This window comes from Rhynchophorus ferrugineus, unplaced genomic scaffold (assembly GCF_030347505.1).
Source record: "Rhynchophorus ferrugineus isolate W39M unplaced genomic scaffold, kcgeb_rfMv2 rfM3, whole genome shotgun sequence".
Lineage (NCBI taxonomy): Eukaryota > Metazoa > Arthropoda > Insecta > Coleoptera > Curculionidae > Rhynchophorus > Rhynchophorus ferrugineus.
The window spans coordinates 71,099,233-71,122,589 of NW_027472582.1; the positions used below are offsets into that span (position 1 = coordinate 71,099,233).

Genomic DNA, 23,357 nt, shown 5'->3' on the forward strand with positions numbered 1-23,357 from the left:
TGATATAATGTACACGTTCAGTTGATATCCTTAGAGTGACTGCTATTTCATTCAATTTCAGTTTGCGGCCATTAAACATCATTTTTTGGATTTTTTAAATGTTTTCTTCGGTAACAACCTCTTTTGGACGCCCACTGCGTTCACCGTCTTCGGTGCTCATTTCCCCACGTCTAAACTTAGCATACCAATCCTTGAGGGTTGATTTTCCTGGGGCAGTGTCCAGAAACTCGGCATCAAGCCAAGTTTTTGTTACAACTGTATTTTTTCCCTTTAAGAAGCAATATTTTATCAATACGGGAAATTCCTTTTTATCCATTTTTTCAAAATAACAAAACTTGCTTCATTCAAAATGCTGTAATTAACAAACTAATGATCCGACAGCTGTCAAATTTGTACACGCATCTTTTGAGGATTAGAGCTAACAAAAAAATACATGGATTTAATTCTAGTAGCTAGCTAGCTAGTTGTAGGATTTGAAACTTGGAGTTTATATATATAAAGTCTTCTAAGAACAGATCCTGATGGATGGACATAATTCAAGGGTTTAGAGTACAAAGGTACTCAGTAATAGGAACTTCACCGTCAAAGTAGCACATCTCTAAATATTCGTTTTACAATTTTAAAAAACCACACCAAATGCAAGGCAATCAACAACAACAAAAGTCAATTTTGAACAAAAAAAAACCTCAAAAATATACCCGACTTGACTTTTCAGTCCATGTTTTAATTTCCAATCTTTATATGAACGAAAAATCAAATGTAGGTAATAAGGAACATTGTTTGGTAATTTTTAACGCGTATATATTTTTATTCATTAACGTTCGAAGAACTGGCCTTACGAAAATCGGAATAATTAACCACCTGCGGATGACGATGCACCTATTCCGTTGCGACGACACACGCCCCTGATTTCGGCGCTTAACAATCAGAAAAACAGACACGGTGACCGGCAGGCCGCCGCAAAATAGGAGGTTATAGTTATCATACAATGCAGCAGTTTTCAACGGTTCCAATAAATTAAGTCTTTATATTTCGACGGTGACCTTTTAACATCGGACCGCACCGCTACACCACCACCACCATGGCCGCCGAAATTAATATAACGCAACGGTCGGTGCATTAATTCAAATTAACATTAATTTCAATAAAACAATGTTGCTACCACGACGACTTGCCGGTGCGTGTTGTTTTTTTCTTTTCATTTCTATTGATTCAATGTTAATTTAGATCGTTATTGTTTTACTTTTGCAAATCGTTATACGTTGTTTCTCTGAAGGTTTTTATTTTTTTGTTTACTGTTCTAATATAAATTCGTCCTATTTCTGAATTAAAAAAAAATTATTTAATTATTACATTGTTACTAGTCGTTTCCGACTAACCTAAAATTTGTCTTCATGATAACATAAATCTAGGTATATAACTAGAAGGACCCATCGGCCTTATCTCACTCTCTGGTGAAATAATGTTTATACATGTCACTGCTGTACTTTTTATTATATGCACCTCACTACACCACACTACACAAAATCAGATGGTTTGATTCTTTTGAGTCTGTGTCCTGTTCTGGTGGTATCCAAAAGCTGTAAAACTTATTAAATTCTAAATAAAAAGTAAAAAATATTCTCATGAGAATGGAGTCTCTCCTAATGCTCTCTTGCAATTTATTATGTTCTGATAATTGTGATTTTCTTCCAATTAGCCCGTACATTTTCCTATATTTCAATTTCAGTTATTTACTTTTCTTCTTTATATGTTCCTTGCAGTGGAGTTTTGCATCAAGATTGATTCCGAGACATTTAGCGTTGTTGCTATATGGAATGATTGGTGCTTGTACGGTCTGATTGTAGGTGAACTGCGCATGCATAGGCACATCAACGTATTTTATTGAAATTACTGCATTAGTAAAATGAAAAATTAAATTAATTAACTCAAAATAAAATCAAATCTTTATTAGATGATACTTATAAAGTTGCAAAATTTACTAATATACGTTTACTATCACTATATTATTGAACATAATACAATCAAAAGCTTTAATTGAGATATTACCAATATCAATGAAAAGATTCTTTTTATTTTAATACATTATAGTCTCTTCTTACCAAAGACTGGACTTACTGTTTAACATGGGCTCCGAACCATGGTCCTCGGCATTATGTCTACCAATTGGCCAGTAACCAACTTAGAGACCATCTAAGAAGACATCCGGTCTTACCCAGCCTGATAACTAGCACTCATACAGCGAAAAATGCTCAGTTTTGATTTAAATTGCATTAGAATATCATCACACGTCTTCACTGGCCGGAACAATTGCCAGCCCTTAACCTAATTGAAGCGTTATAGGGAATTTTATAAAAGAGAGTGATTAGTGGTAGATTTTCATCTCCAACACCATTGAAGCAATTCCGTTGGAAACTATTGCGCGAAAAATTGCAACCGTTTTTAAAGCAGTTGGTGACTTAACATCTTACTAATAAAAAAATTTGTGTATATATCAGGTTCATATTATTTTCCATAATAATTATTTTTAGTAAAAAAAACTTCAAAATCTAGCAGGGATATAAATTAGTTTATGTCATTTTTTATGCTCGAAATGAAATAATAAAAACTGAAGGTGCGCCTGAAACACGCGCGCTGGTTCCACATCATCTATCAAAGCAATCGAATATTTCTCCATATCATTACAGTACCATCAGTGTGACTAATTGATACGAATCTCGAAAAAGTGTTCACATTTCTTCGATCACTATCGTGCCGTTGTACTGTTAAACAAAGTTACTCGGTCTTAAATGATCACTTTCTACGTCCAGTCGGCTGGCCACCAGGAAGGTTTTTGCATATTTAATTAGAACAAAGAAACGAGATGAAGTATGAAGAGGATGGAAAAAAAATCGAGCCAGTCATCTAGTGGTTATCGGTAGGAAAAAATATTTTATTAATTATGTAGTTGAAATATGTAAATATTAAATAGATATATAAATTATTAAACAACAAATATTTAAAATATCTGTACAAGTTATATCGTTATATATAATTCCTTTCCGATAAATAAAATATGTTATTTACAATAGAGAGTTAAAATTTTTTTATAAAAGTATTGGTCACTTGATTTTATATATTTTGCCCAAGTTTTTGCCTACAGTTTCTCCTTTGATGCTGTGCGAGCGCGTGTCGAAGCGAAGAGGAGATAGTAGGACAGAGCCAAGTCCAGACAATAAAGCGGTTGCGATAAAGCGTCCCATCCAAATGATTTCAGCACTCTTTTACTGGTTTCGCTGTACGAGATGGAACGTTATGTTGCAGTATCACTTTATCCTACCATGAATTGTATTAATAAGTCAATTGAAAAGTCCACGGCCTGACACATAGATGGCGCTACTAGAATTAAATCCATAAGTTTTTTAGTTGGCCTTAATCCTCAAAAGATGAGTGTATAAATTTGACAGCTGTCGGATCATTAGTTTGTGAATTATAGCATTTTGAGTAAAGCAACTTTTGTTATTGCGAAAAAATGGATAAAAAGGAATTTTGCGTATTGATAAAATATTGCTTTTTGAAGGGAAAAAATGAGCACCGAAGATGGCGAACGCAGCGGACTCCTAAAAGAAGACCACGAAAACCGACGAAAGCATATAAAAAATCCACAAAATGATTTTGAATGACCATAAGTTGAAATTGAATGAAACAGCAGACACTCTAAAGATATCAACTGAACGTTTACAACATATCATTCAGGAATATTTGGGTATGAGAAAGCTCTGTGCTTTGTGCGCGAGCTCACTTTTGATCAAAAACAACGACGAGTTGATGATTCGAAGGAGTGTTTGAAGTTGGTCAAGCGAAATAAACCCCAGTTTTCACATCGATATGTGACAACGGATGAAACATGTCTCCATCATTTCACTCCGAAGTCCAATCGATAGTCATCCGAGTGGACTTCACACGATGAACCCGCTCCAAAACGTCGAAAAACGCAAAGGTCGGCTGGCAAGGTTATGGCATCTGTATTTTGGGTTGCTCATGGAATAATTTTCTTTAACTACCTGGAAAAAGGAAGGACCGTCAACAGCGACTTTACGTGATTACATACATATCCATATGTCTATATATATCTATATACCTGTTTCTCATATTTCGTTGAATATTGAGAATGTTCCTTAATGCTCTAGTATGGAATCTTTATGATATTGATTGATCACTGATTTGATTACTGTGCCTGATAGTTGAATGTTGTATGTCCACATTAACTTGATTTTGCCTTTGTATACCATTATTTAGCTCTCATTTTTTAAGTTGTCCATGTTAATTTTGCGTTGCAGCGAATTGACAAGAACCTAATAATATCCCTTAACGGCCGGCCAATTCCTCAAGAAAAAAAAGCTATATAAGTAGGTCACATTGGAATCAATTGGACTTATGGGGTGTTAATATGTGGTTGTGTTAAAACATAGTCAATTAATAACTGCTTTGGGCAGTCAAAACAAAGTTCTACGATTAATTGCCAATCCTTCTCGTTACGAAACTAACGAAGAGCTGCACGATGACCTCGAATTCAAACAAGGTTACTAAATCACAGCAACATGGAAGAAATAAAGCTACTGGACAAAATGTAGAAAATCAGAAAAATAAAGCGAACCAAACAAAACGAACTTGTTTAATATATATGTGTATTCTTAACTTAAGCTTAAATAGTATATTAGTAAGTATATATCCTGTACTCGCCTTCATTGTCTATTAATGCAAGTTCAACAGAACAATGATAATAAATTGATTTGAAAATTAGGATTGAGCTAAGCATATGTAACTTAATTTAAGATGTAACTAACAAAAAAAAACAAGTACCTTACAAATTTTTCTTATGGGATGTTTTTTTATATAACTGGCGGACATGTTCCTTGTCCGGACATGTTCCAATTGGTTTGCCTTTATTCTCCATTAATCTCTATTCAATTTTGATGGCATTAAAACTGGAATGAAACAGTTTTTGGGTCAGTATGCACTGACAAAAATCGCTGATCAGAAGACACGCAAGTGCATAATACGTGAAAGATGAATGAATAGTATCTTGAAAATTAGTTTATAAATAAATCGAACCGTAATCGAACTCGAAGCATTTTAGTTTCTGTCAGAAGAAGAGAACCACTGCATCGTTTAAGAAATCCGACAATTTCTAAGGTGCAAACTAGTGAGATAATTGATGAGGATGAGTCAGTGTATGTTAATAGATGCATGCGTGGGCCGGGCTTCTACGCACACGACGATTTGTTGGCTCCATTAAATATTTAATATCCGATACTAAACAGGTTGTTACATAAAATGCAACCACAAATATTTGAAATTTCAACAAGGGTTTTATCAGAACATTTCTAGCGCAATTTGCAGCATATTATTATAATTTTAAATACATATTTTGTAATATTTTTATAGAACTAAATAATATTATGCTTAACATAAAATGATTGTTTATTACATAGTTAGGAGTGTGAATCCAATCAAAATTTACTCTTAAGCAATAAATTATTTTTCTTAATTACTTTTACGTCAGATATTGCTAAGTTTAGAAGTGAATTAGAAGCTTAGTTAGAACCTTATATCATGTTTTATCTCTTCATATATCCATTTGATCTGGATGGTATCGTGCAGCTCTTGGATGGTTGAGTAGCTATAAGCATTGGTAATTAATCATAGAACACAGTTTTGGGTGCACTAGAATACTATGTTTGATGTTATAGTGCAACCCCATACGTCGAATTTGGTTCAAACTTCTTAATAAACGAATCTATTTGATTTTAAATCAAGTCGAGAATATTTTCCGTCTAACCAGTACAGTTGCTTGACTGAGTCACACATGTGACTGTGACAACCTGATGTTTGCAAATTAACATACCGTCGAGATGTATGCGGAGGTATTTAGCTGATTCTGCTTGAGGAATCGGCAAGCGTCAAGTGATATAATTAAATTTTTGTCATTTCGCCGCAACGCAATATTAACATGGACAGATTTGAAGCTATCAAGCTGTACTTTCCAGTCTCTAGTCTATTTGTAGATCATGCTATCTGTTACCTGTACATTTTCTACATCCTTAAGCAGAGATATATCTTTTTCCTTGATAACTGTGTCGTCGGCAAATGTTCCATATCGGCACATACCGGAGTGGTCCCGAGACATTACCCTGTGGAAATCCAGCGAAATAAATTTAAGTCTTTTTAAGATGATTTCAGTAGTCGACAGTAATTCTGCGGTAGCAATTTGCTCATTTTGTAGATTAATCCCAAATGCCATACCCGGACAAAAGCTTGTGAGACGTCCAGATATATTGCAGGACAATATTTATTTTCTTCAAATGCTTTATCAACAACCGCAGGTACTCTGTGCACTTGTGTCTGTCGAATGTCGAGTAGTGATTTTGAAATTCAGACTGAAAATCTGGCATTGAATATGTACGTTAACATGATGATTACTTTTTGCGGCAGCTCTTTCATTAACCCTGGTGATATATCATCAATTCCAGGAGGCCTGTTAGGGTTGGTTGTGAAAAAAAATCAGGTTTTGACGTATCATCAATGTCAAAACCAGTCATCCATTGCCAATTTGTCGACGTACAAGTGCAAAAGATATCTTAAGAACTTCGTCTTCACCATCGGTGAGCAATGACAGCGATTTCGTTCATTATGAGATCATGGGCATAACTTCATATTGTTGTTCACAATTTTCTCGCCAACCACAAATTACCAATTTCTTCCAAATTTTCCACTCATTCATTTCTTCGTTCACATTTTAATTTTTTTCCTACAAAAATTAGGCGACACGACACTAATGCAACATAATGAAACAGATCCCAACCGGTATGACAGACTCAGTTCAAATTCTGTTTATTTCTAATTTCTACTTTCTTATATTCAATAATTGCCCGTTAATGGTCAAAAATGGTAAAGAAAAACAGGAAAACTAGAACAGAGTTTAAAAAACGGGCTGCACATTTAGATCCATCCCCCTAATTTACATTTTAAACAACTTTTGGTTGCTCAGGTCCAAAACAGTGTAAACTTCATGTTTCAAACTAATAAACAAAGCAAAACAGAGACAACAGATTTTCTGATACCAATTTTACAATTATATATTCACCGAAACATATAGTTCAAATAAATAATAAGAACATTTCTCTTGCTAACCCAATCACCAACAAACTTAGAAAATATTGAATGTAATCAAAATGGTATATTTTGTTTGCGTCGAATTATTCTAGAAATAATAATCGCTTAAAAATGTCCCGTAATGTATCGAATAATGCGAGTTCAATAAAATCCCGAAATATAAAAAACAACCCCCCTGTAATCAGAAAGCGAAAATTCCCCTTTTATAAACAAAAATATATCTCTTGATTATGTTTTCTAAAGAAACATTAAAACTAACTCACCCCGGAGAAAAAATAATGCACATCTTCAAACCCATTTGAATTCAATGCGTTTTCAAATCACAGCCCGAATAAAATTACGGCCGTAACAGTGGCGCCCTCTGTTCAACGAGACGGCACCTTGATTGCCAGCGTAATAAGGCCTATGTAAATTCGTAGATGGAGAGTTCAAGGGCTAGGTGTGTCTTCTTCTCCCGTGTCTTGTCCTGCATCTTCGGCTCATTGTTTTCGTACAAATGACGCGTAGGTAGGTGGAGATTTTGGCACCAATAAAGAAAATTATCGTCGGTCGCAGGTGTGGGACGAAAAAACAATCGATAATAATCGTGTACGGGTTTCGGTATGGATGTCTGGCTATTAAAAAGTTAATGAGGATTTCGGAGACGAAAGAAAACCGGAGAGATTCAACAGATTTTTAGGATTACCAAAAATTAGGTCACCCTCGCCTTCGCCAATTTTTAACATCCTCATATATGTTTTACCAATTTCGTCTTAGATTTTTACATATATAACTAGTTACAAAAATAATTAAAGGATATGCATTTTCTGGGAGCAAAATAACAGAATTATTAAAAATAACATTTTTTATTAAGTAATATATTTTTTTAATCTTTGTGATTCCACAATCTGCCCTATAGGGAATATAAAAAATCACTTCATTAAACGATCTCCTCGTATACTAAGAACTCTTCTTTTTACCAGCGAGAGCTTATTTGGATTTACGGTTTAACGTGGGCACGATCCTCGGCATTAAACCTACCGACTGGCGAGAGACCAACTTAGAAATTATCCCAGAAGACATCCGGTCTTACACAGCCTGGATACTGGCCTGACTGGAAATATTTTCCTTGTCGGATTTTCCACTCTTGTCATAAATATTAAATCACCACAAACATCAATTTACGGCCATGCCCTAGTAAGATTCGAACCCGCGACTATCGCAACAGTAGGTGGACCGTGCTGTCGCCTTTGCCATTACGACAACCAAGCCAATAGTGTCCTTATTATTACACATGTACAGACCTACTGTTTCTTTCTCCCTTTTTTTCCTAACAATCAAAATCTAAATCATATATTGGCAAAATACGAATATCTAAATCATAAATATATTAAATTTGCTTACAATTATAAGTATATATAAAATTATGCGCCGCTTTTTGTACATTTTTTGGCATTGTCAGTCCTTTTCAATGTACTATTTTAAAAAATAGTGTATTTTTAATTACTAGTTTGTAATACCAGTGTTTTTCAATTTTTATCAAACAATAATATAGGGGAAAAACAAAAGGAAGATATAGTATCATCATTACTTGAGAGGTGTTCATCATTTGAAAAAAGAAACAGTATAATTCAGTTATATGGTTAAAGACGGAACATTTAATACTAGTTATTTATATTTGGATTATTATTCATTAAACAAAAACCAATATTCAAAAAATTATGTTTTATCAAAAATGGTGTACTCTATGTTTATTCTCTATATGTGAACCATGTGTCAGTTTAATTTCTTGCCTGTTTCGATAAATGGTACATTAATCGTATTTGGTCAGACAAGATTGTTCAATAACATCTAAGTTTTATTATTTAGCACAAATATAGATATTTCCCTTTCTGATTGCATGGGGGTTGTCTAATAATTTTGTTGTCTTGAAATTAAGAATCGAACATTAATTGTAGAGTCGTGGGAATATTTTACTGCAGGAACGAAATTTCTTCTATATCTAAAAAACTGGTTAAACAAATCTGACAAATATACCTATAATATTATTTACAATTAGAATATAGTTAATTTAACAAGTATATAGACCTTTCTATTAATCACATAATTCTGAAAGACGCTAAATTTTTCGTATCAATGCAAGCAAAAGAAAGATCAATAGAAATATCAATTTTAAACCTGCACAATTACGTTACCAGAACGATAAGCGATATGACAAATAAATATTTAGCAAATATAAACAGGCTCATAAATAATATTTTAAATGTTTTTGGGGTCCATTAAGTATTAAAAAAACGTTAAGGCCAACCAAAAAAAAAACAAACAGTTTATTCTTGTAGAATCAGAAATTTTTAGATATGTTCGTGGGCTAATAGTTTTGGTTTTTCCTATATATTTTGATAATACAACGATAAAATTTGGCATATTGCAACACTATTTTAACCTGACTAACCTTCTGTATTATATATTTCTTTTTTTTTTCTGTTATTCTCCATAATTACTGATAATTAATTTGTTAAAAAATTATATTCGTATATAATTATATTTGGTATTAATATTACTTGAAATTGCAAACTTTTATATAATATGTATATTATAATAAAACAACAATATTATTTGAATATCTAATCCATAACTAAATTTAAATTTTTATGAGAGTTTATCATTATATATATGTTTCTCATAGTTATCTTATGATATAATATTCAATCAACAAACATTACTTAATGGAAATAAATATTTTAGTTATAATTTTTTATTGCAAAGTCTTGTTGTTCGGTTTTTTTTCTCAAATAAAGTATAACAAAAATTAATTATTATGGACGAATTTTTGATAAAAGTTTTAGTGTATGTTAGAAATACGTAATATTTTAGGTCTTTTTGCTAAGTCGGAACTATATCAAAACAGTATTAATAAAAAATAAATTTTTGAAAAAATTTTGGCTTTTTTTAAATAAAATGTGTGTTAATAAAATAGTATAGAATATTTATATGACTAATCCAGAATTAACTTTTAATGTTTTAGTTTTTTACTTAATATTTTTTTAATTATTATGAAATTTTAGTATATATTTTATACTTTATGAGTTTTCTTTACTATTTAGAAAGTACATTCCAATGATATTAAAAACAAAAATTTGACACATCATATATAGTAATTCTTCACACAAAACAAGACACATCATTTATAGTAATTCATGTTTTATTAAACTAAAAGCTTTTTATAAAATATATGTCGTAAGAAAACCACAGAGATCTATATTAAATTTTTGTAAATGTATAATATCGTAAAACAATTTGTCTTAAAACATAAAATTAAAAATTAATTACAAAACTTTATTAGATTTAAAAAATATATATCTTACTTTATTAATTTCTCAAAAATCAAATGTTTAGTTATGATGAATTAAAATAAAGTCTTCGAAATATTATTAACAACAAAATTTTGTTGTTAATAATTTGTATGTGTACTCTTTATTAACATGTATTCACATGTAGTAATGCATAATATTGGGTATTAAATATATTACAAGCCACAATGTATATGCAAATTATATTTTAATAAATTATTAGCTATGCAGCTATATACGTTTTTATTAATTATAATGGGAAAAATAAATAGTTTGTAGAAAATGCTGGAATACATTTTTTGTATGAACTTAATACTCATTACTTTATACCAATAAATAATATATCTACATATATCATCTGGTAATTACGTCTTAGGACTCTTCTACATTATTTAGAGTCATACTTAATTAGTGACATATAAAGCATTTAGAAGGGGTTGAGTAAAGGATTTAAAAGGTAAAGGATATGAATTTTGTGGGAGAAAAAACAGAATTTTTATAAGATAACATTTTTTATTAAATAATATAAAAATCTGTATATGCGTAAAAAACGACTAATTAAGGCACTATACAATGGCATAATAACATTACTGAAGTAGACAAACTTCATGACTAGAAAAATAACAAAAACAGCATCCTTATTATTACGTATGTTGTCAACATACGTACAGAAGTACCGTTTCTTTCTCTCATTTTTTATAATCTAAATCGTATATATATGTACAAAAATATATTAAATTTACTTACAATTATAAGTATATATAAAAATATGCGCCGATGTTTGTACATCTTTTCGAATGGTCAGTCTTTTTCAAGGCACTATTTCAAGGAGGATTCAAAAAATACTGTGTCGTAAAGAGGAACAGATATAAGGAATGTGTGTCAACAGAGAAAAATAACTGCGATATTCTAATCTAGTACATCTTTTCCACTGGGTGTAACAATGTTGGTGTGGTACCGGTGCAGCCTCCTTCCGTGTGCTTGGTGAGGAGGGACATTCTGGAGAAGGTCTTGCTGCAGGTGGAGCAAGAATACTTCTTGACGTCCGAGTGGGTTTGTAGGTGAGCTCGGAGGTTTGACCTGTCGGCGAATGCTCGATTGCAGTAGGTGCAGGAAAATGGTTTCTCCCCTGTGTGGGTCCGGATGTGTCCTTGGAGCAACCATGGCCGGGAGAAGGCTTTTCCGCAAATCGTACACTTGCAGGGTAATGTGTGTGTCCTGATGTGCATTTTTAAAGCCCCCAGGGACACGTACACTTTTTCACAGTACTTGCAACTAAACGATTTCTTGGGGCCATCACCGGCGGCGCAGTGGAACTGACGATGTTTCGATAGGCCGGAGAATGTCGAGTAACTTTTTCCACAGTCGGGACACTGATGTCTGATGCCCTGACGTCTCTTTTCGGAAAGATCTTCCGCGGAGACGACCGTTGGTGGTGGAGAAGTCGTAGAGCTGTTTGGACTCAACGAATGTTGATCTATCGCCGAGTAAACGGTCGGTTTCAAAGCCAAAGGTTGTAGGGGTTGTTGCATGTGATGCGGTGGCGATAACGAACTGTCACTGTATGGCGATGTTGACGGGACGTACATGGCTTCGTGTCCATAATGCATATGTTGGTATCCCATCGGATAGTAGGTCGGATGAGGGTATATCGGAGCGACGCTTCGGTGCCACGTTTGTGGAGCATATTCCGGATTGATGGGTACGGAATACGGCATGTGTGCTTCCACCTTAATAGGCATGCTGGTGTAAAAATTGGTAGGTGACGGTGAAGACATTGGGGGCGATGATGGTGGTGAATTAACGGACGAAACCGGCGACAGCCTGGAATCTGGCGAGGAGTTGGGCGACGACGGAGGCGACACTGATGCCAATCGTCCGGATCGGCTCAAATCCTCCGGTTTCGTCGATAAGTTCTCTGGTTCGTCGGATATGTAATCGTCTTCGCGGAACACGATCGGCCGTTTTTTCAACGGACAGTTCATGTAATTCTTCGCCATCGTGGTAACGGGCATTCTGGCGTCACTTCACACACACAAAAGTACAAGTCACTTATTCCAAATAAAACGTAAGAGTTCACAAGTTCGTAAAACACGCGAAAAAATCTAGTCGGGAACGACTCAAGGTAAAACGCTGTGCGCTGAACGAATACTTGACTGGATCTGCCTTCCGAAACTCAGTCTGCTCAGTTATTAACCGTCTCCCCACCACCGGGACACGTCCACGTGCCCGCGACCAATGGCAAGCGACGGGCGACCGACCAGCGATCCAATAGAGTCGTAGTAGGGGCAGGCAGGTGTGCTTCCGTTCGGAGTCTGGTAGAAAACTATTGTCGAGCTGTTAGGTGGCTTATTCTCGGCGGTGGATGTCTGTCGCGGCTATTTCAAGAACAGATCGTATCTTTTCTCCGTCTCACCGCGCTCCGGGTTTCGCAAGCCGTTGCGTAATTTGGTTGGCGTAACGCCGTTAGCTTTGTCCTGCCTCAAAAGAGATTTCAACGACCGCATAAGGCAGAAAACTGTTTTTTTCCTTCGGTATCCCCAGCGACCAACTTGTGAAATAGGTCTCGCTGCAATTAAAGCAACTACACAATATATCACGTGCCGTATTTTCGCCGCCCAAATGCTGTCAACACTTAACTAAACCACTATAATTGCGTATGATACTTGACCGTTTATAAATCATTCAAAACATAAAGAACACGATGGCTCTTTTAATATTATTTCTGGACTTTATCTATATACGTTTACTAATATTATACTCATCAATATCTAAATAAAATCGAACAAATATATGACAATTAGAGAGGAATGAATATTGAAAATTGCAAGAAAAAATAGTATTTTACATTTCTCTGAGAAAACAGTTCAAAAATTACATAATAATAGAAAATTTAGTTTTCCCAAAATCTTGCTAGCTATAGTAATTACGTATGATACTTGACCGTTTATAAATCATTCAAAACATAAAGAACACGATGGCTCTTTTAATATAATTTCTGGACTTTATTTATATACGTTTACTGATAATATACTCATCAATATCTAGATAAAATCGAACAAATATATGACAATTAGAGAGGAATGAATATTGAAAATTGCAAAAAAAATAGTATTTTACATTTTTCTGAGAAAACAGTTCAAAAATTACTTAATAATAGAAAATTTAGTTTTCCCAAGATTTTGCTAGCTATAGTAATTACGTATGATACTTGACCGTTTATAAATCATTCAAAAAATAAAGAACACGATGGCTCTTTTAATATAATTTCTGGACTTTATTTATATACGTTTAATGATAATATACTCATCAATATCTAGATAAAATCGAACAAATATATGATAATTAGAGAGAAATGAATATTGAAAATTGCAAAAAAATAGTATTTTACATTTTTCTGAGAAAACAGTTAAAAAAATACTTAATAATGTAAAATTTAGTTTTCCCAAAATCTTGCTAGCTATTGTAATTACGTATGATACTTGGCCGTTTATAAATCATTCAAAACATAAAGAACATGATGTCTGTTTTAATAATTTCTGGATTTTGTTTATATACGTTTACTAATGTAATAATCATCAATATCTAGATAAAATCGATCAATTATATGATAATTAGAAAATAATAAATATTGAAAATTACAAAACAATAGTATTTTACATTTTTCTGAGAAAAAAGTTCTAAAATTACTTAAAAATAGGAAGTTTTGATTTCGCAAAATCTTGCTAGCCATAATTATTACGTACGATACTTGACCGTTTATAAATCATTCAAAACATAAACAACACTATTGTAGATTTAATACAATTTCTGAACAGAACTTATAAACGTTTACCAATACTACACTCATCAATACTTAGATAAAACCGAGAAAATATTTGACAATAAGAAAAAATATATACTGAAAGTTATAAAACTATATTACTATATATTTGTTTGATAGAAAAAATTATAAAACTACTTAAAATAGTAACTCTAGCAACTTGTTTTATAAAAATAATTGATGTCATCTAAGTTATATTTGACGTGATGGCAAAATAAACCCATTCATATCATTATTTATATAAAATCAGGTAACTTCCTAGCTCGAGAACTTTTATAATAACAACAATAGGATATTTGGCTTCTCAAAATCTTGTTAACCACAATAATTGGGTATAATACTTAAACGTTCATAACTAATTCAAAAAATTGAGCACATTACGTTTTTTTAAAAATAATTTCAGTTATGTAATTCTATAATACTCATCAATATCTAAGTAAAAACCAATTGACTATAAGAAAAATTATTAATACTGAATCTTTAGCAATAACAGTGATAAGAAATATATAACAACAACAAAGGCATAAAAATACATTCAGTAATGTTATGAAAAAAAATAGATAGTTCACTCTATTTTAAATTGTACCATTACATGAAAATAATTGATGTCATCCAAATATTGTTTGGTATTATAGCTCAGCAAATTTATTCATATTTCCTATTTTATTAAATTAATTTACTTATTTCCCTTTAATTGAATAATAATAACAAAATTGTTATTTTACATATTTTTCAGAAAAATGACACTAAAAAATACTAAAAATAGCAAAGTTTGGTTTTTGAAAATCTTTTACTTTGTGTGATTATATAAAATATTACATTTGTATTACTATTTTTTGAAATCAGGTAAATTTTTTAATTCATATTTATTTATTATTATATATGAAAGTATATGTTATCTAAGCATATCAATGAATTATTTATTAACTCGCAATTATTTACAGCTGTGATGAAAAATATATAGCCGAAACAAACACATAGGTAAAAACATATTCAATTTTATGAAAAAGGAGATAGGTAATTTACTCTCTCATAAGTTATACCATTATATATAAATAATTGATGTCCTCCAAATAATGTTTGGTATTTTAGCACACCAGGTTCTTTCATATTTGCTATTTTATCATTCACTAAGTTATTTGATGCCCGTTTATTGACTTTTAAATATAAAACCTATGGTATTCGATAATCAATCATTCATTACAGAAACTCAATAAACAATATATCACTTCGTTACTACTTACTGAATAATGAAACTTACTTTATAATGAAATGCTTTCTAATAAAACAAAAAATATTTTTAATATTAGATATACGAAACCATTGGCATTACATATTACCTTGTATATAAACCTTATATATAAAACTTATATATAGCCTTGTATATAAAGTTAGATAAAATGTTAAAAGTTATAAAAAAATATAAATAAAATATTTGAGGTATTATTATAATGATGTTTTACCAAAAAAAAAACTTCATTAATATTTACAATTTTATATAACCAGTTCTTTTAAGACAACTCTGTCGTGCATGTTTATTTATTTTTAAATATAAAAATATATGTAATTACATCATTATTTAATCTAGATATAATATATTTTAAAATAGAAAAATAATTCACTCTAACAACCTTATATAATTCTACTTTTCTAAAGTTTTCCTAAATGAAGTTTTCGAAGAAATAATGAGAGTAATTATGGATTCCCACTTGATATGGTCTTTAAAATATGTAAATTACATGTCGTATTTTATTCGTTCGTATAGTTTCATAAAAGCCAAGATATATCCGGGATATACCCCTGCTTTCTTTCCAAACCGTTAATGTGCTCTAGTTACATATGCTTGGAGCTCTTTCCACTGGTTGCGTTAAAGGTAATTTGGGGTGATAGGGTGTTTTTTTACAGATGTACTATGCTTGAAACTATCTACCGCATATATAATCCTTATTTGCCTATACACAAGAACGAGGAAGTTAGTTTTATTTTATTTATGATAAGTGATTTTATATAAATACTCTTGATTTTCTAAAAAATATAGTTACCATTTTCTTTAATCATGTCTTGATTGATGTGAAAATCTTTATGTATTACCATTTTTTTTTAGCTAAATTTGGTTCTTTTTGTATTACATCTTATATTAAATACACTTAGTACAATCCTAATTTATTAATTAATTCATTGTTATTATTCTGATGTACTTGCATGTATTTCAAAAATTAAAATAATTTGCCGACGAATTTTGTTTTGGCCAGTTGGATTGATTTTTTAGTGCAATCCCATACCTCTAAATATGCTTTATAATTGACTGATATATCAATCTCTTCGATATGAAGTCAAGTTGAAAATATATTCCAATTCACCAGTAGAATTGTTTGATTTTAAGCCTGCTGTGCTCAGCTTTTTGTCCAACGCGATATTTTAACTTTAGCCTATCACCGAGATAGATGCCAGAATATATTGCTGATTCTGCTTGAGAATTCGGGCATTCCCTCAAATGATATAATAAGGCTTTGTCATTTCACCACAACGCAAAATTGACATCGATTAATTTCCAGCTATAGCCGGCTTGTTGGCGCAGTGATAAAGGCGACAGGATGGGGCAATGTCGTAAATTTATGTTTGTAATTGTTCAATATTTGTGATTGTCTTCGACAACAGTGTAAAATCCGACAATGATAATGATCCCAGTTACGCCAGTAACCAGGCTGGATAGGACCGGATGTCTTCTGGGTTGATTTCTAAGTTGGGTACTGGCTAGTCGATAGGCTTAATACCGTGGACTGTGGTTCGGAGACCACGTTAAACTATAATTCCAGTCCATATATATATTCCAAAAATATTCGATTAATGAAAATATATAATAAAATAATAATAAAATGTTTATCTATTTTTTTTAATAATTATTTTTCGGTTATCTAATTACATGAATGATTATGTATTATTTCAACGATTTTTTCTATTTTATTACAGAGCTTAAAGTCTTTTTAACATATATACAAAATTTCAAATAAGTAGGAAATAAAATATTAAATATCATTAAATAAATGTTTATATTTTTTACTCAATAAATAATGTTAACATTAATAGCAATTTAACTAAATTATTAACAAACTATTTCGTAAATGAATTAATAAAAGCTTTAAATTTCCAGATACTATATACATAACGTTAATTTATAAATAATAGTAAATTTTAGCAATAAAAATTGATATTTTACTATTATATTGATATTTTGTTAGTTTATATCAAACAGTGATGCCCTAACACCAGCAATCTTCGAAGGAACATTATAAAGGGATATCGTAAAGAATTACAGACCATTTCATGTTCATACTTATCGATAACAATCCAATATGATTACAAATTAAATTACTGAGTATCACATAATCATTCTAATTATGAAAATAATTTCATTTTAGTGAATCTATTTGTTGTGGTACTTAATTGTAAACACATTTTCGTTAAACTTTTGTTGTGCCCTGGCGAAATTGTCGAGGAAAACAGATGCATTACTAATATAAAGGCACGTTCTCCGGTCCGATAAGCAGGCATTCGGTGACGAAATTCCATAACGAGTTGGTGTGTCGATCGTATGGCACGCGTACCTGACCGCCAACAGCTGGTCATCTTCGTCTTTGGATGACCGATCACCGTCTCCACGACGCGGAACTATTTTCGTGCGCGTTTCCTTCGACCCACGCAACTGAAAAAGGGAAATGTCTCCTAGGGGGTAAAAGTCTAATTTCAGGGTGTCTGGGTGTTATGTACTCACTTGTTTAGCCGACTATTTCCGATTGGGGCTTGATTACAAATATTTATTGAGACGAAGGTAGCTTCTGCAACTGGTTTCTTACAGTCACTTAATTTATTTTAACACTCTTAAATGTCACATTCTGGTTTTAGGATTTAGACCTTGTTTTAAGAGAAATTTAAAATAATATCAATAATAATTAGACAATATCTTTAGCATCCATTTTTTACAATGTATATATTAATTTTTAAGAGGAACATATAGGAAAGAAAATTAAAGAACTAGGGTTCAAATATAGGAAAATGTATTGGTTAATTGAAAAAAAAAATACAACTACTAGTACATAATAAATAGCTAATATGGAAGCAAGTATTGAAACCTATACGTACATACGAAATTCAATTATGGGGAAAACTGCTATAAACTCAATACAAGTTTTCCAAGACAAAGTCCTAAAAACTACTATAGGACAGATACTTCAGGACTGATTACTTACGCCGAGACCTTCACATACCGACTGTCACTCAGGACATCAAGAGAATCGCAAGTAGACATCAGGAGAAACTTTATTCACACAGACTCAAAAGATTCACGCTATTTGATCTTCTGTATATAATATATATGATTATAAAAAAGTCAGTATTAATACATAAACATTATCACAACAGAGTCTAAGATCCCCCTTCTAACCTATAGATATACACCTAGATTCACAACAATTGATACAGTGAAACAATTATTTTTCTCACTAAGTTATGAGGGTTTGGAAAACATAGAAATTTTTTAACCATTTTTAAAATTTTTTTAAGTCTTAAGTCTTATTTTTTGTTATATTTTTGTTTGCTTTTGTACTATAAATGAATATATAGCAAGAATATATACAACAAATTTCAAGTATATCGTTTCAGTAGAACTTCAGTATTGTAGGTACTGACAGTAGTACTGTAAGTAGAGCTTGGGATATCATGTCAACCATCTCGAACAAGTACTTTACAGGAAAATAGGTCTAAAATTTCCCTTTTAGATGCAGCGCCATCAAATCAGTTATATCTCCGAAACTAATTCCAATTTTTAAAAATTAAACCCTTGAGATTATTAAAAGATCAAGTTTTTACATTTTTAAACTAGAATACCCCTTTAGAAGTGATAACAAAAAAGTTACTTGAAAAACTAATTCACGTTTTCCATGATTTTTTAATATGCCCAATTGAAAATAATCAGGTTTGCTTAATTAGTTTAAAAAAATTAGGTAAAAGCATGGAAATAGCATGTAAAATGGCGAAACATATTACCACTTATAATATATCACTATTTTTTAGATTTATTTGAGTGGTAATTATAAAACTTCCGACAATTCTCGTTGAGTATTTTAAGAAATTGTTGCAGACTACATCAAGAACTTTACTTCACTTTACTGGAAACAGAAATGCAAGTACTAGATCAATTAAAAGGAGGATAGAATAATGGGCCTTATATTTATAATAGATTTTTTTTTGGCAAGCATCACAATAATGCATTGACTTGTTAAAAAAGCATTGAATGAATGTTCAAAATATATTCAGACCTTAAAATGTTGTGATATATTAATGCATTTATTTTATTGTATATTAATTAAAAGACACAACTAGTTTCGGTAGAATCGTATGAATATTTATATGATTGACAAAAATGCCATGGCTGTTCGCTGGACCAAACTGATTTTATTCTTGTTGCAATTTATGAATATGGAGCCGAGATAACATAATGTATACCTTGACGATTTTAAGGCTAGTTCGTTTAATAGTCGCGTTATAGACATCGAATTTGGTACCAGTGGCGTTCAGATTGTCCGAATAAATTTACATGTTTTTGTTTTATATTTCATTTTTATATTTATATAAATTAATTGTACATCAAATTCAATCTCGATCTGTTAAAATAAAGATGTCAACTTTTCTGCTGATTTATATCCTGGTACTATTTAAATTTTATTTAAAAAATACACTTTTCATAACACAACCCTATAATTCCAAGATGTCTTCGATTAAATCTTCGACTAGTTTTCATTCGACTAGTTTACTGAGCAATAATTGAGCAATCAAAAGCTGTAGTAAGAGTTTCGTTATATATTTTACGCTGTTTAATTAATGATAATTTTACTTGTATCATCGTTATTATATTTGTTACAAAGTGTTCAAGATTCATCACGCTAGACGAAAAGCAAAGCAGATTAAACTCTAAATCGACGAATTCTACTGATTGATGGGAAGCCTATGGGGTGTAAATATGGGCTAAAACATCGAACCAACTAGTCCAGCGCTGTCAAAACGAGGTTCTTCGATTGATTAGTGATGCTTGTGGCTAGGAAACCAACAAATAGTTCGTCATGAGGACTTCGAATCAAATGGATATAAGAAGTTATCCAAGATTTCATCGTAAAACATGACATAAAACCACCAAACCACAGAAGCATTACAGCCAATAAACAACACGCAGGAAATAAGAAGATTGAAGTAAACTAAACTATATGAGCTTGTGTAATGTATAAGTATTTCCTCTTAAGTTTAACTTAAGTATCCTAACTTGTACCGCACTTATCTGGCTTACGTATTTTTAGAAGTACAACAGAACAAGAGTAATAACATCACTTTATAAATTAAGGTTTTACATATAGATAAGAAGTAATCAAAAATTGAACATAATAGTATAGGACGGTAGAATATATGAACAAAAAATCCAGAGAAAAGATGCAAAAGAAATATGGAGATGATTTAATATTAGAATGCATCAAAACGCACGGAAATAAATAATTAATGTATGTGGATATTATATACCTATATTATATTATTTAATATAAGAATGGAAAGCATGATATATTGAGATAAAATGAGATAACTCAACAATGCTGTATTAAGCTATTCGTTCATCCACTCGCTTATTATTAACACTATTTTTGAAATATTATGTATATTAAATATTTGAAAATAATCACTACTATAACTAGTATCTGAAATCTTAACGTTTGTTAATTGATCAGTAGTATTGAAAAATATGTCGTCTAAAATTAGGATATATTTTTTAAAATCCCTAGTTGCTTAGTCACTTGCAGTTACATTAATAGACAACCAAGGCGAGTACAACATTTATATATCAATTTGTATAAAATAAAATACATTACTTAAGCTAAAGTCAAGAATACACTTATACCCTATACAAGTTTATGTGGTTTGTTTCGCTTCAATTATCTTATTTGCTGTATGTTTTCCAGTAGCTCTATTGCTTCCACGTGATGTCATTTAACAATTTTATTTCGTGTTTTCAGGCGAAATCTTGATTCAGTTGGACTTGGATCTATAAATACATTTTAATAGCATTTTCTCAAATTGTTCTGATCAAGCAGGTAGTAGCGAAACCGGCCTGTAAGATCCAACTTCTTCTGGTCGATTTGTTAGGTTTTTTCAGTATAATTATTTGAGCAACATTAATACATTCCGGGAAATAAGTCAGTCTCAAACAGGCATTGAATATGTATGTCAACATGATCATTGATTTTTCTGGCAGTTTTTTCAATAATACAGGTGAAATATCATCAACTCCTGGAGCCATTTTAGGACTGAGGTTGTTGTCAGGTTCTGTAGCAAGTTCCACTGGAGAAAACAGATTTACAGCTACATCGGGCTGATAAACAGGAATTGTATCCACCGAAGAAGAACAACGATACTTTAGAAGCGTATTACTTTGTTAAGAAGTCTTTAAAACACATTTACACGTAATAGTGGAGTACATTATCGTTTTGCCGAATGTTTACATAAGTACCGGTACGCCAATGATCGTATTCCATATAGCCCAGCAGCGGAGGCACGCGCTTCATACGTGACAGCTGCACCTTATTGGAAAGACCGTTACACGTTCCGGAACGAGAAGGCACCCCTCCGTCGGGGTAGCTACCCCCTCCGCCCCTCCTCACACCTGGCTGCGACTATTGGCCGCGCTGACATGTGCAGATATGTGCTCTCCAGACAGGGGTGGATTTTGTATAGGTGCAGCGGGCACCTTCAAGACTCGGAACATCTGGGGCAGGTAGAGCATAATCACGACCTATCGGGAGAAAAAGTGAAAGGAAATATTTTTGTGGCGCACGACGCGTAGTTTTTTAATTGATTGCTATCGAGAATTGTCGCGATTTGATTTTTTTTCGGTGACACTCGATAGCACAAGTAATTTTCAGTATTACAGTATTACTGGTTATGTGATATTGACTTTAATTTTTTGTACATTTGCTTTTAATCAGTTCTCATCAAAGTGATTCATTCGTAACAATGCTTCGATTTTATAACACCACTTGTGTTAATTACAATTCTTATTGAATTTGGCACTATATTTATTTTACGTTGCCTATAATATAATTTTTTTATAATACTAAAACAGTACAGAGACTATAATTGTTTTTCTATAATTATTTCTGATAACACAAGAAATTTACATTAGATTTTATGCATTTTTTGTATGGTACTTCAAATTACTTATATATATTTGTATTTGTTGTACGCGTAATAGATAAATATAGTATGTTTTCAATTTGCTCTGAGTCAACAAACTTATTAAATTGATATACTCGTTACAATGCTTTAATTGTATAGTTCATATGTTTTATAGTCTATATTTTATTCATATTCAGTTTATTGTACGGTATTTGTTATTTCAACATTGATTATGATTGTCTTCTTTACTATAACATTTCTTGATTATACATTAGAATCATAGGAATATAACATTACATTCAATGCTATGTATATAGGTATCAGTGCCCTAAAACAGGCTTTGTTCTGTCCGAATATTGGATTGTTTGAATGGAATAATTTGTTTAAGTTTACACAATAATACAAATACTATAAGATTTTTTTTTAATTTATATATTACTGTGTTACTAGACGTTGCCGACTAACCTACAATTTGTCTTGGCATTAACTTAAATCTAGGTATATATCTAGGACGATCCATCGGCCGTATCTTGGTCTCTGGTGTGATAATGTTTATGTATTAGCACTACTGTTCTTATATTAAATGTACTTCACTACACTATATTACACAAGATAAAATAGTTTGATTCTTTTGAGTCCGTATACTATTCTGCTGTTATCCAAGAGTTATATTACTTCGATATTTACATGAAAGTATAGTATGCCCTCATTTTATCCTGCAATTCTTGATTTCCTAAGTGACAGTTGGTATCTGAAGGCCTCGATCTAAGTAATCAGTCCTGTAGTATATCCGTGCACCTACAATAGTTCTCAGGACTTTTTTTTTGGAAAACTTATTT

General features: G+C 31.8%; 1 protein-coding gene across 1 annotated transcript; it reads right to left on the minus strand.

Annotated features, from left to right (window-relative positions):
- Positions 1–10,977: 10,977 nt before the first annotated feature.
- On the minus strand, positions 10,978–12,653 carry LOC143192609 (protein snail). Its single transcript, XM_076398063.1, has one exon. It carries the CDS (start codon positions 12,497–12,499, stop codon positions 11,399–11,401), a length of 1,101 nt encoding a protein of 366 aa, XP_076254178.1. The 5' UTR covers positions 12,500–12,653; the 3' UTR covers positions 10,978–11,398.
- Positions 12,654–23,357: the final 10,704 nt, after the last annotated feature.

Excerpts from the sequence above, each read along its gene's own strand:
- LOC143192609 (XM_076398063.1), bottom strand. The coding sequence starts at position 12,499 with ATGCCCGTTACCACGATGGCGAAGAATTACATGAACTGTCCGTTGAAA.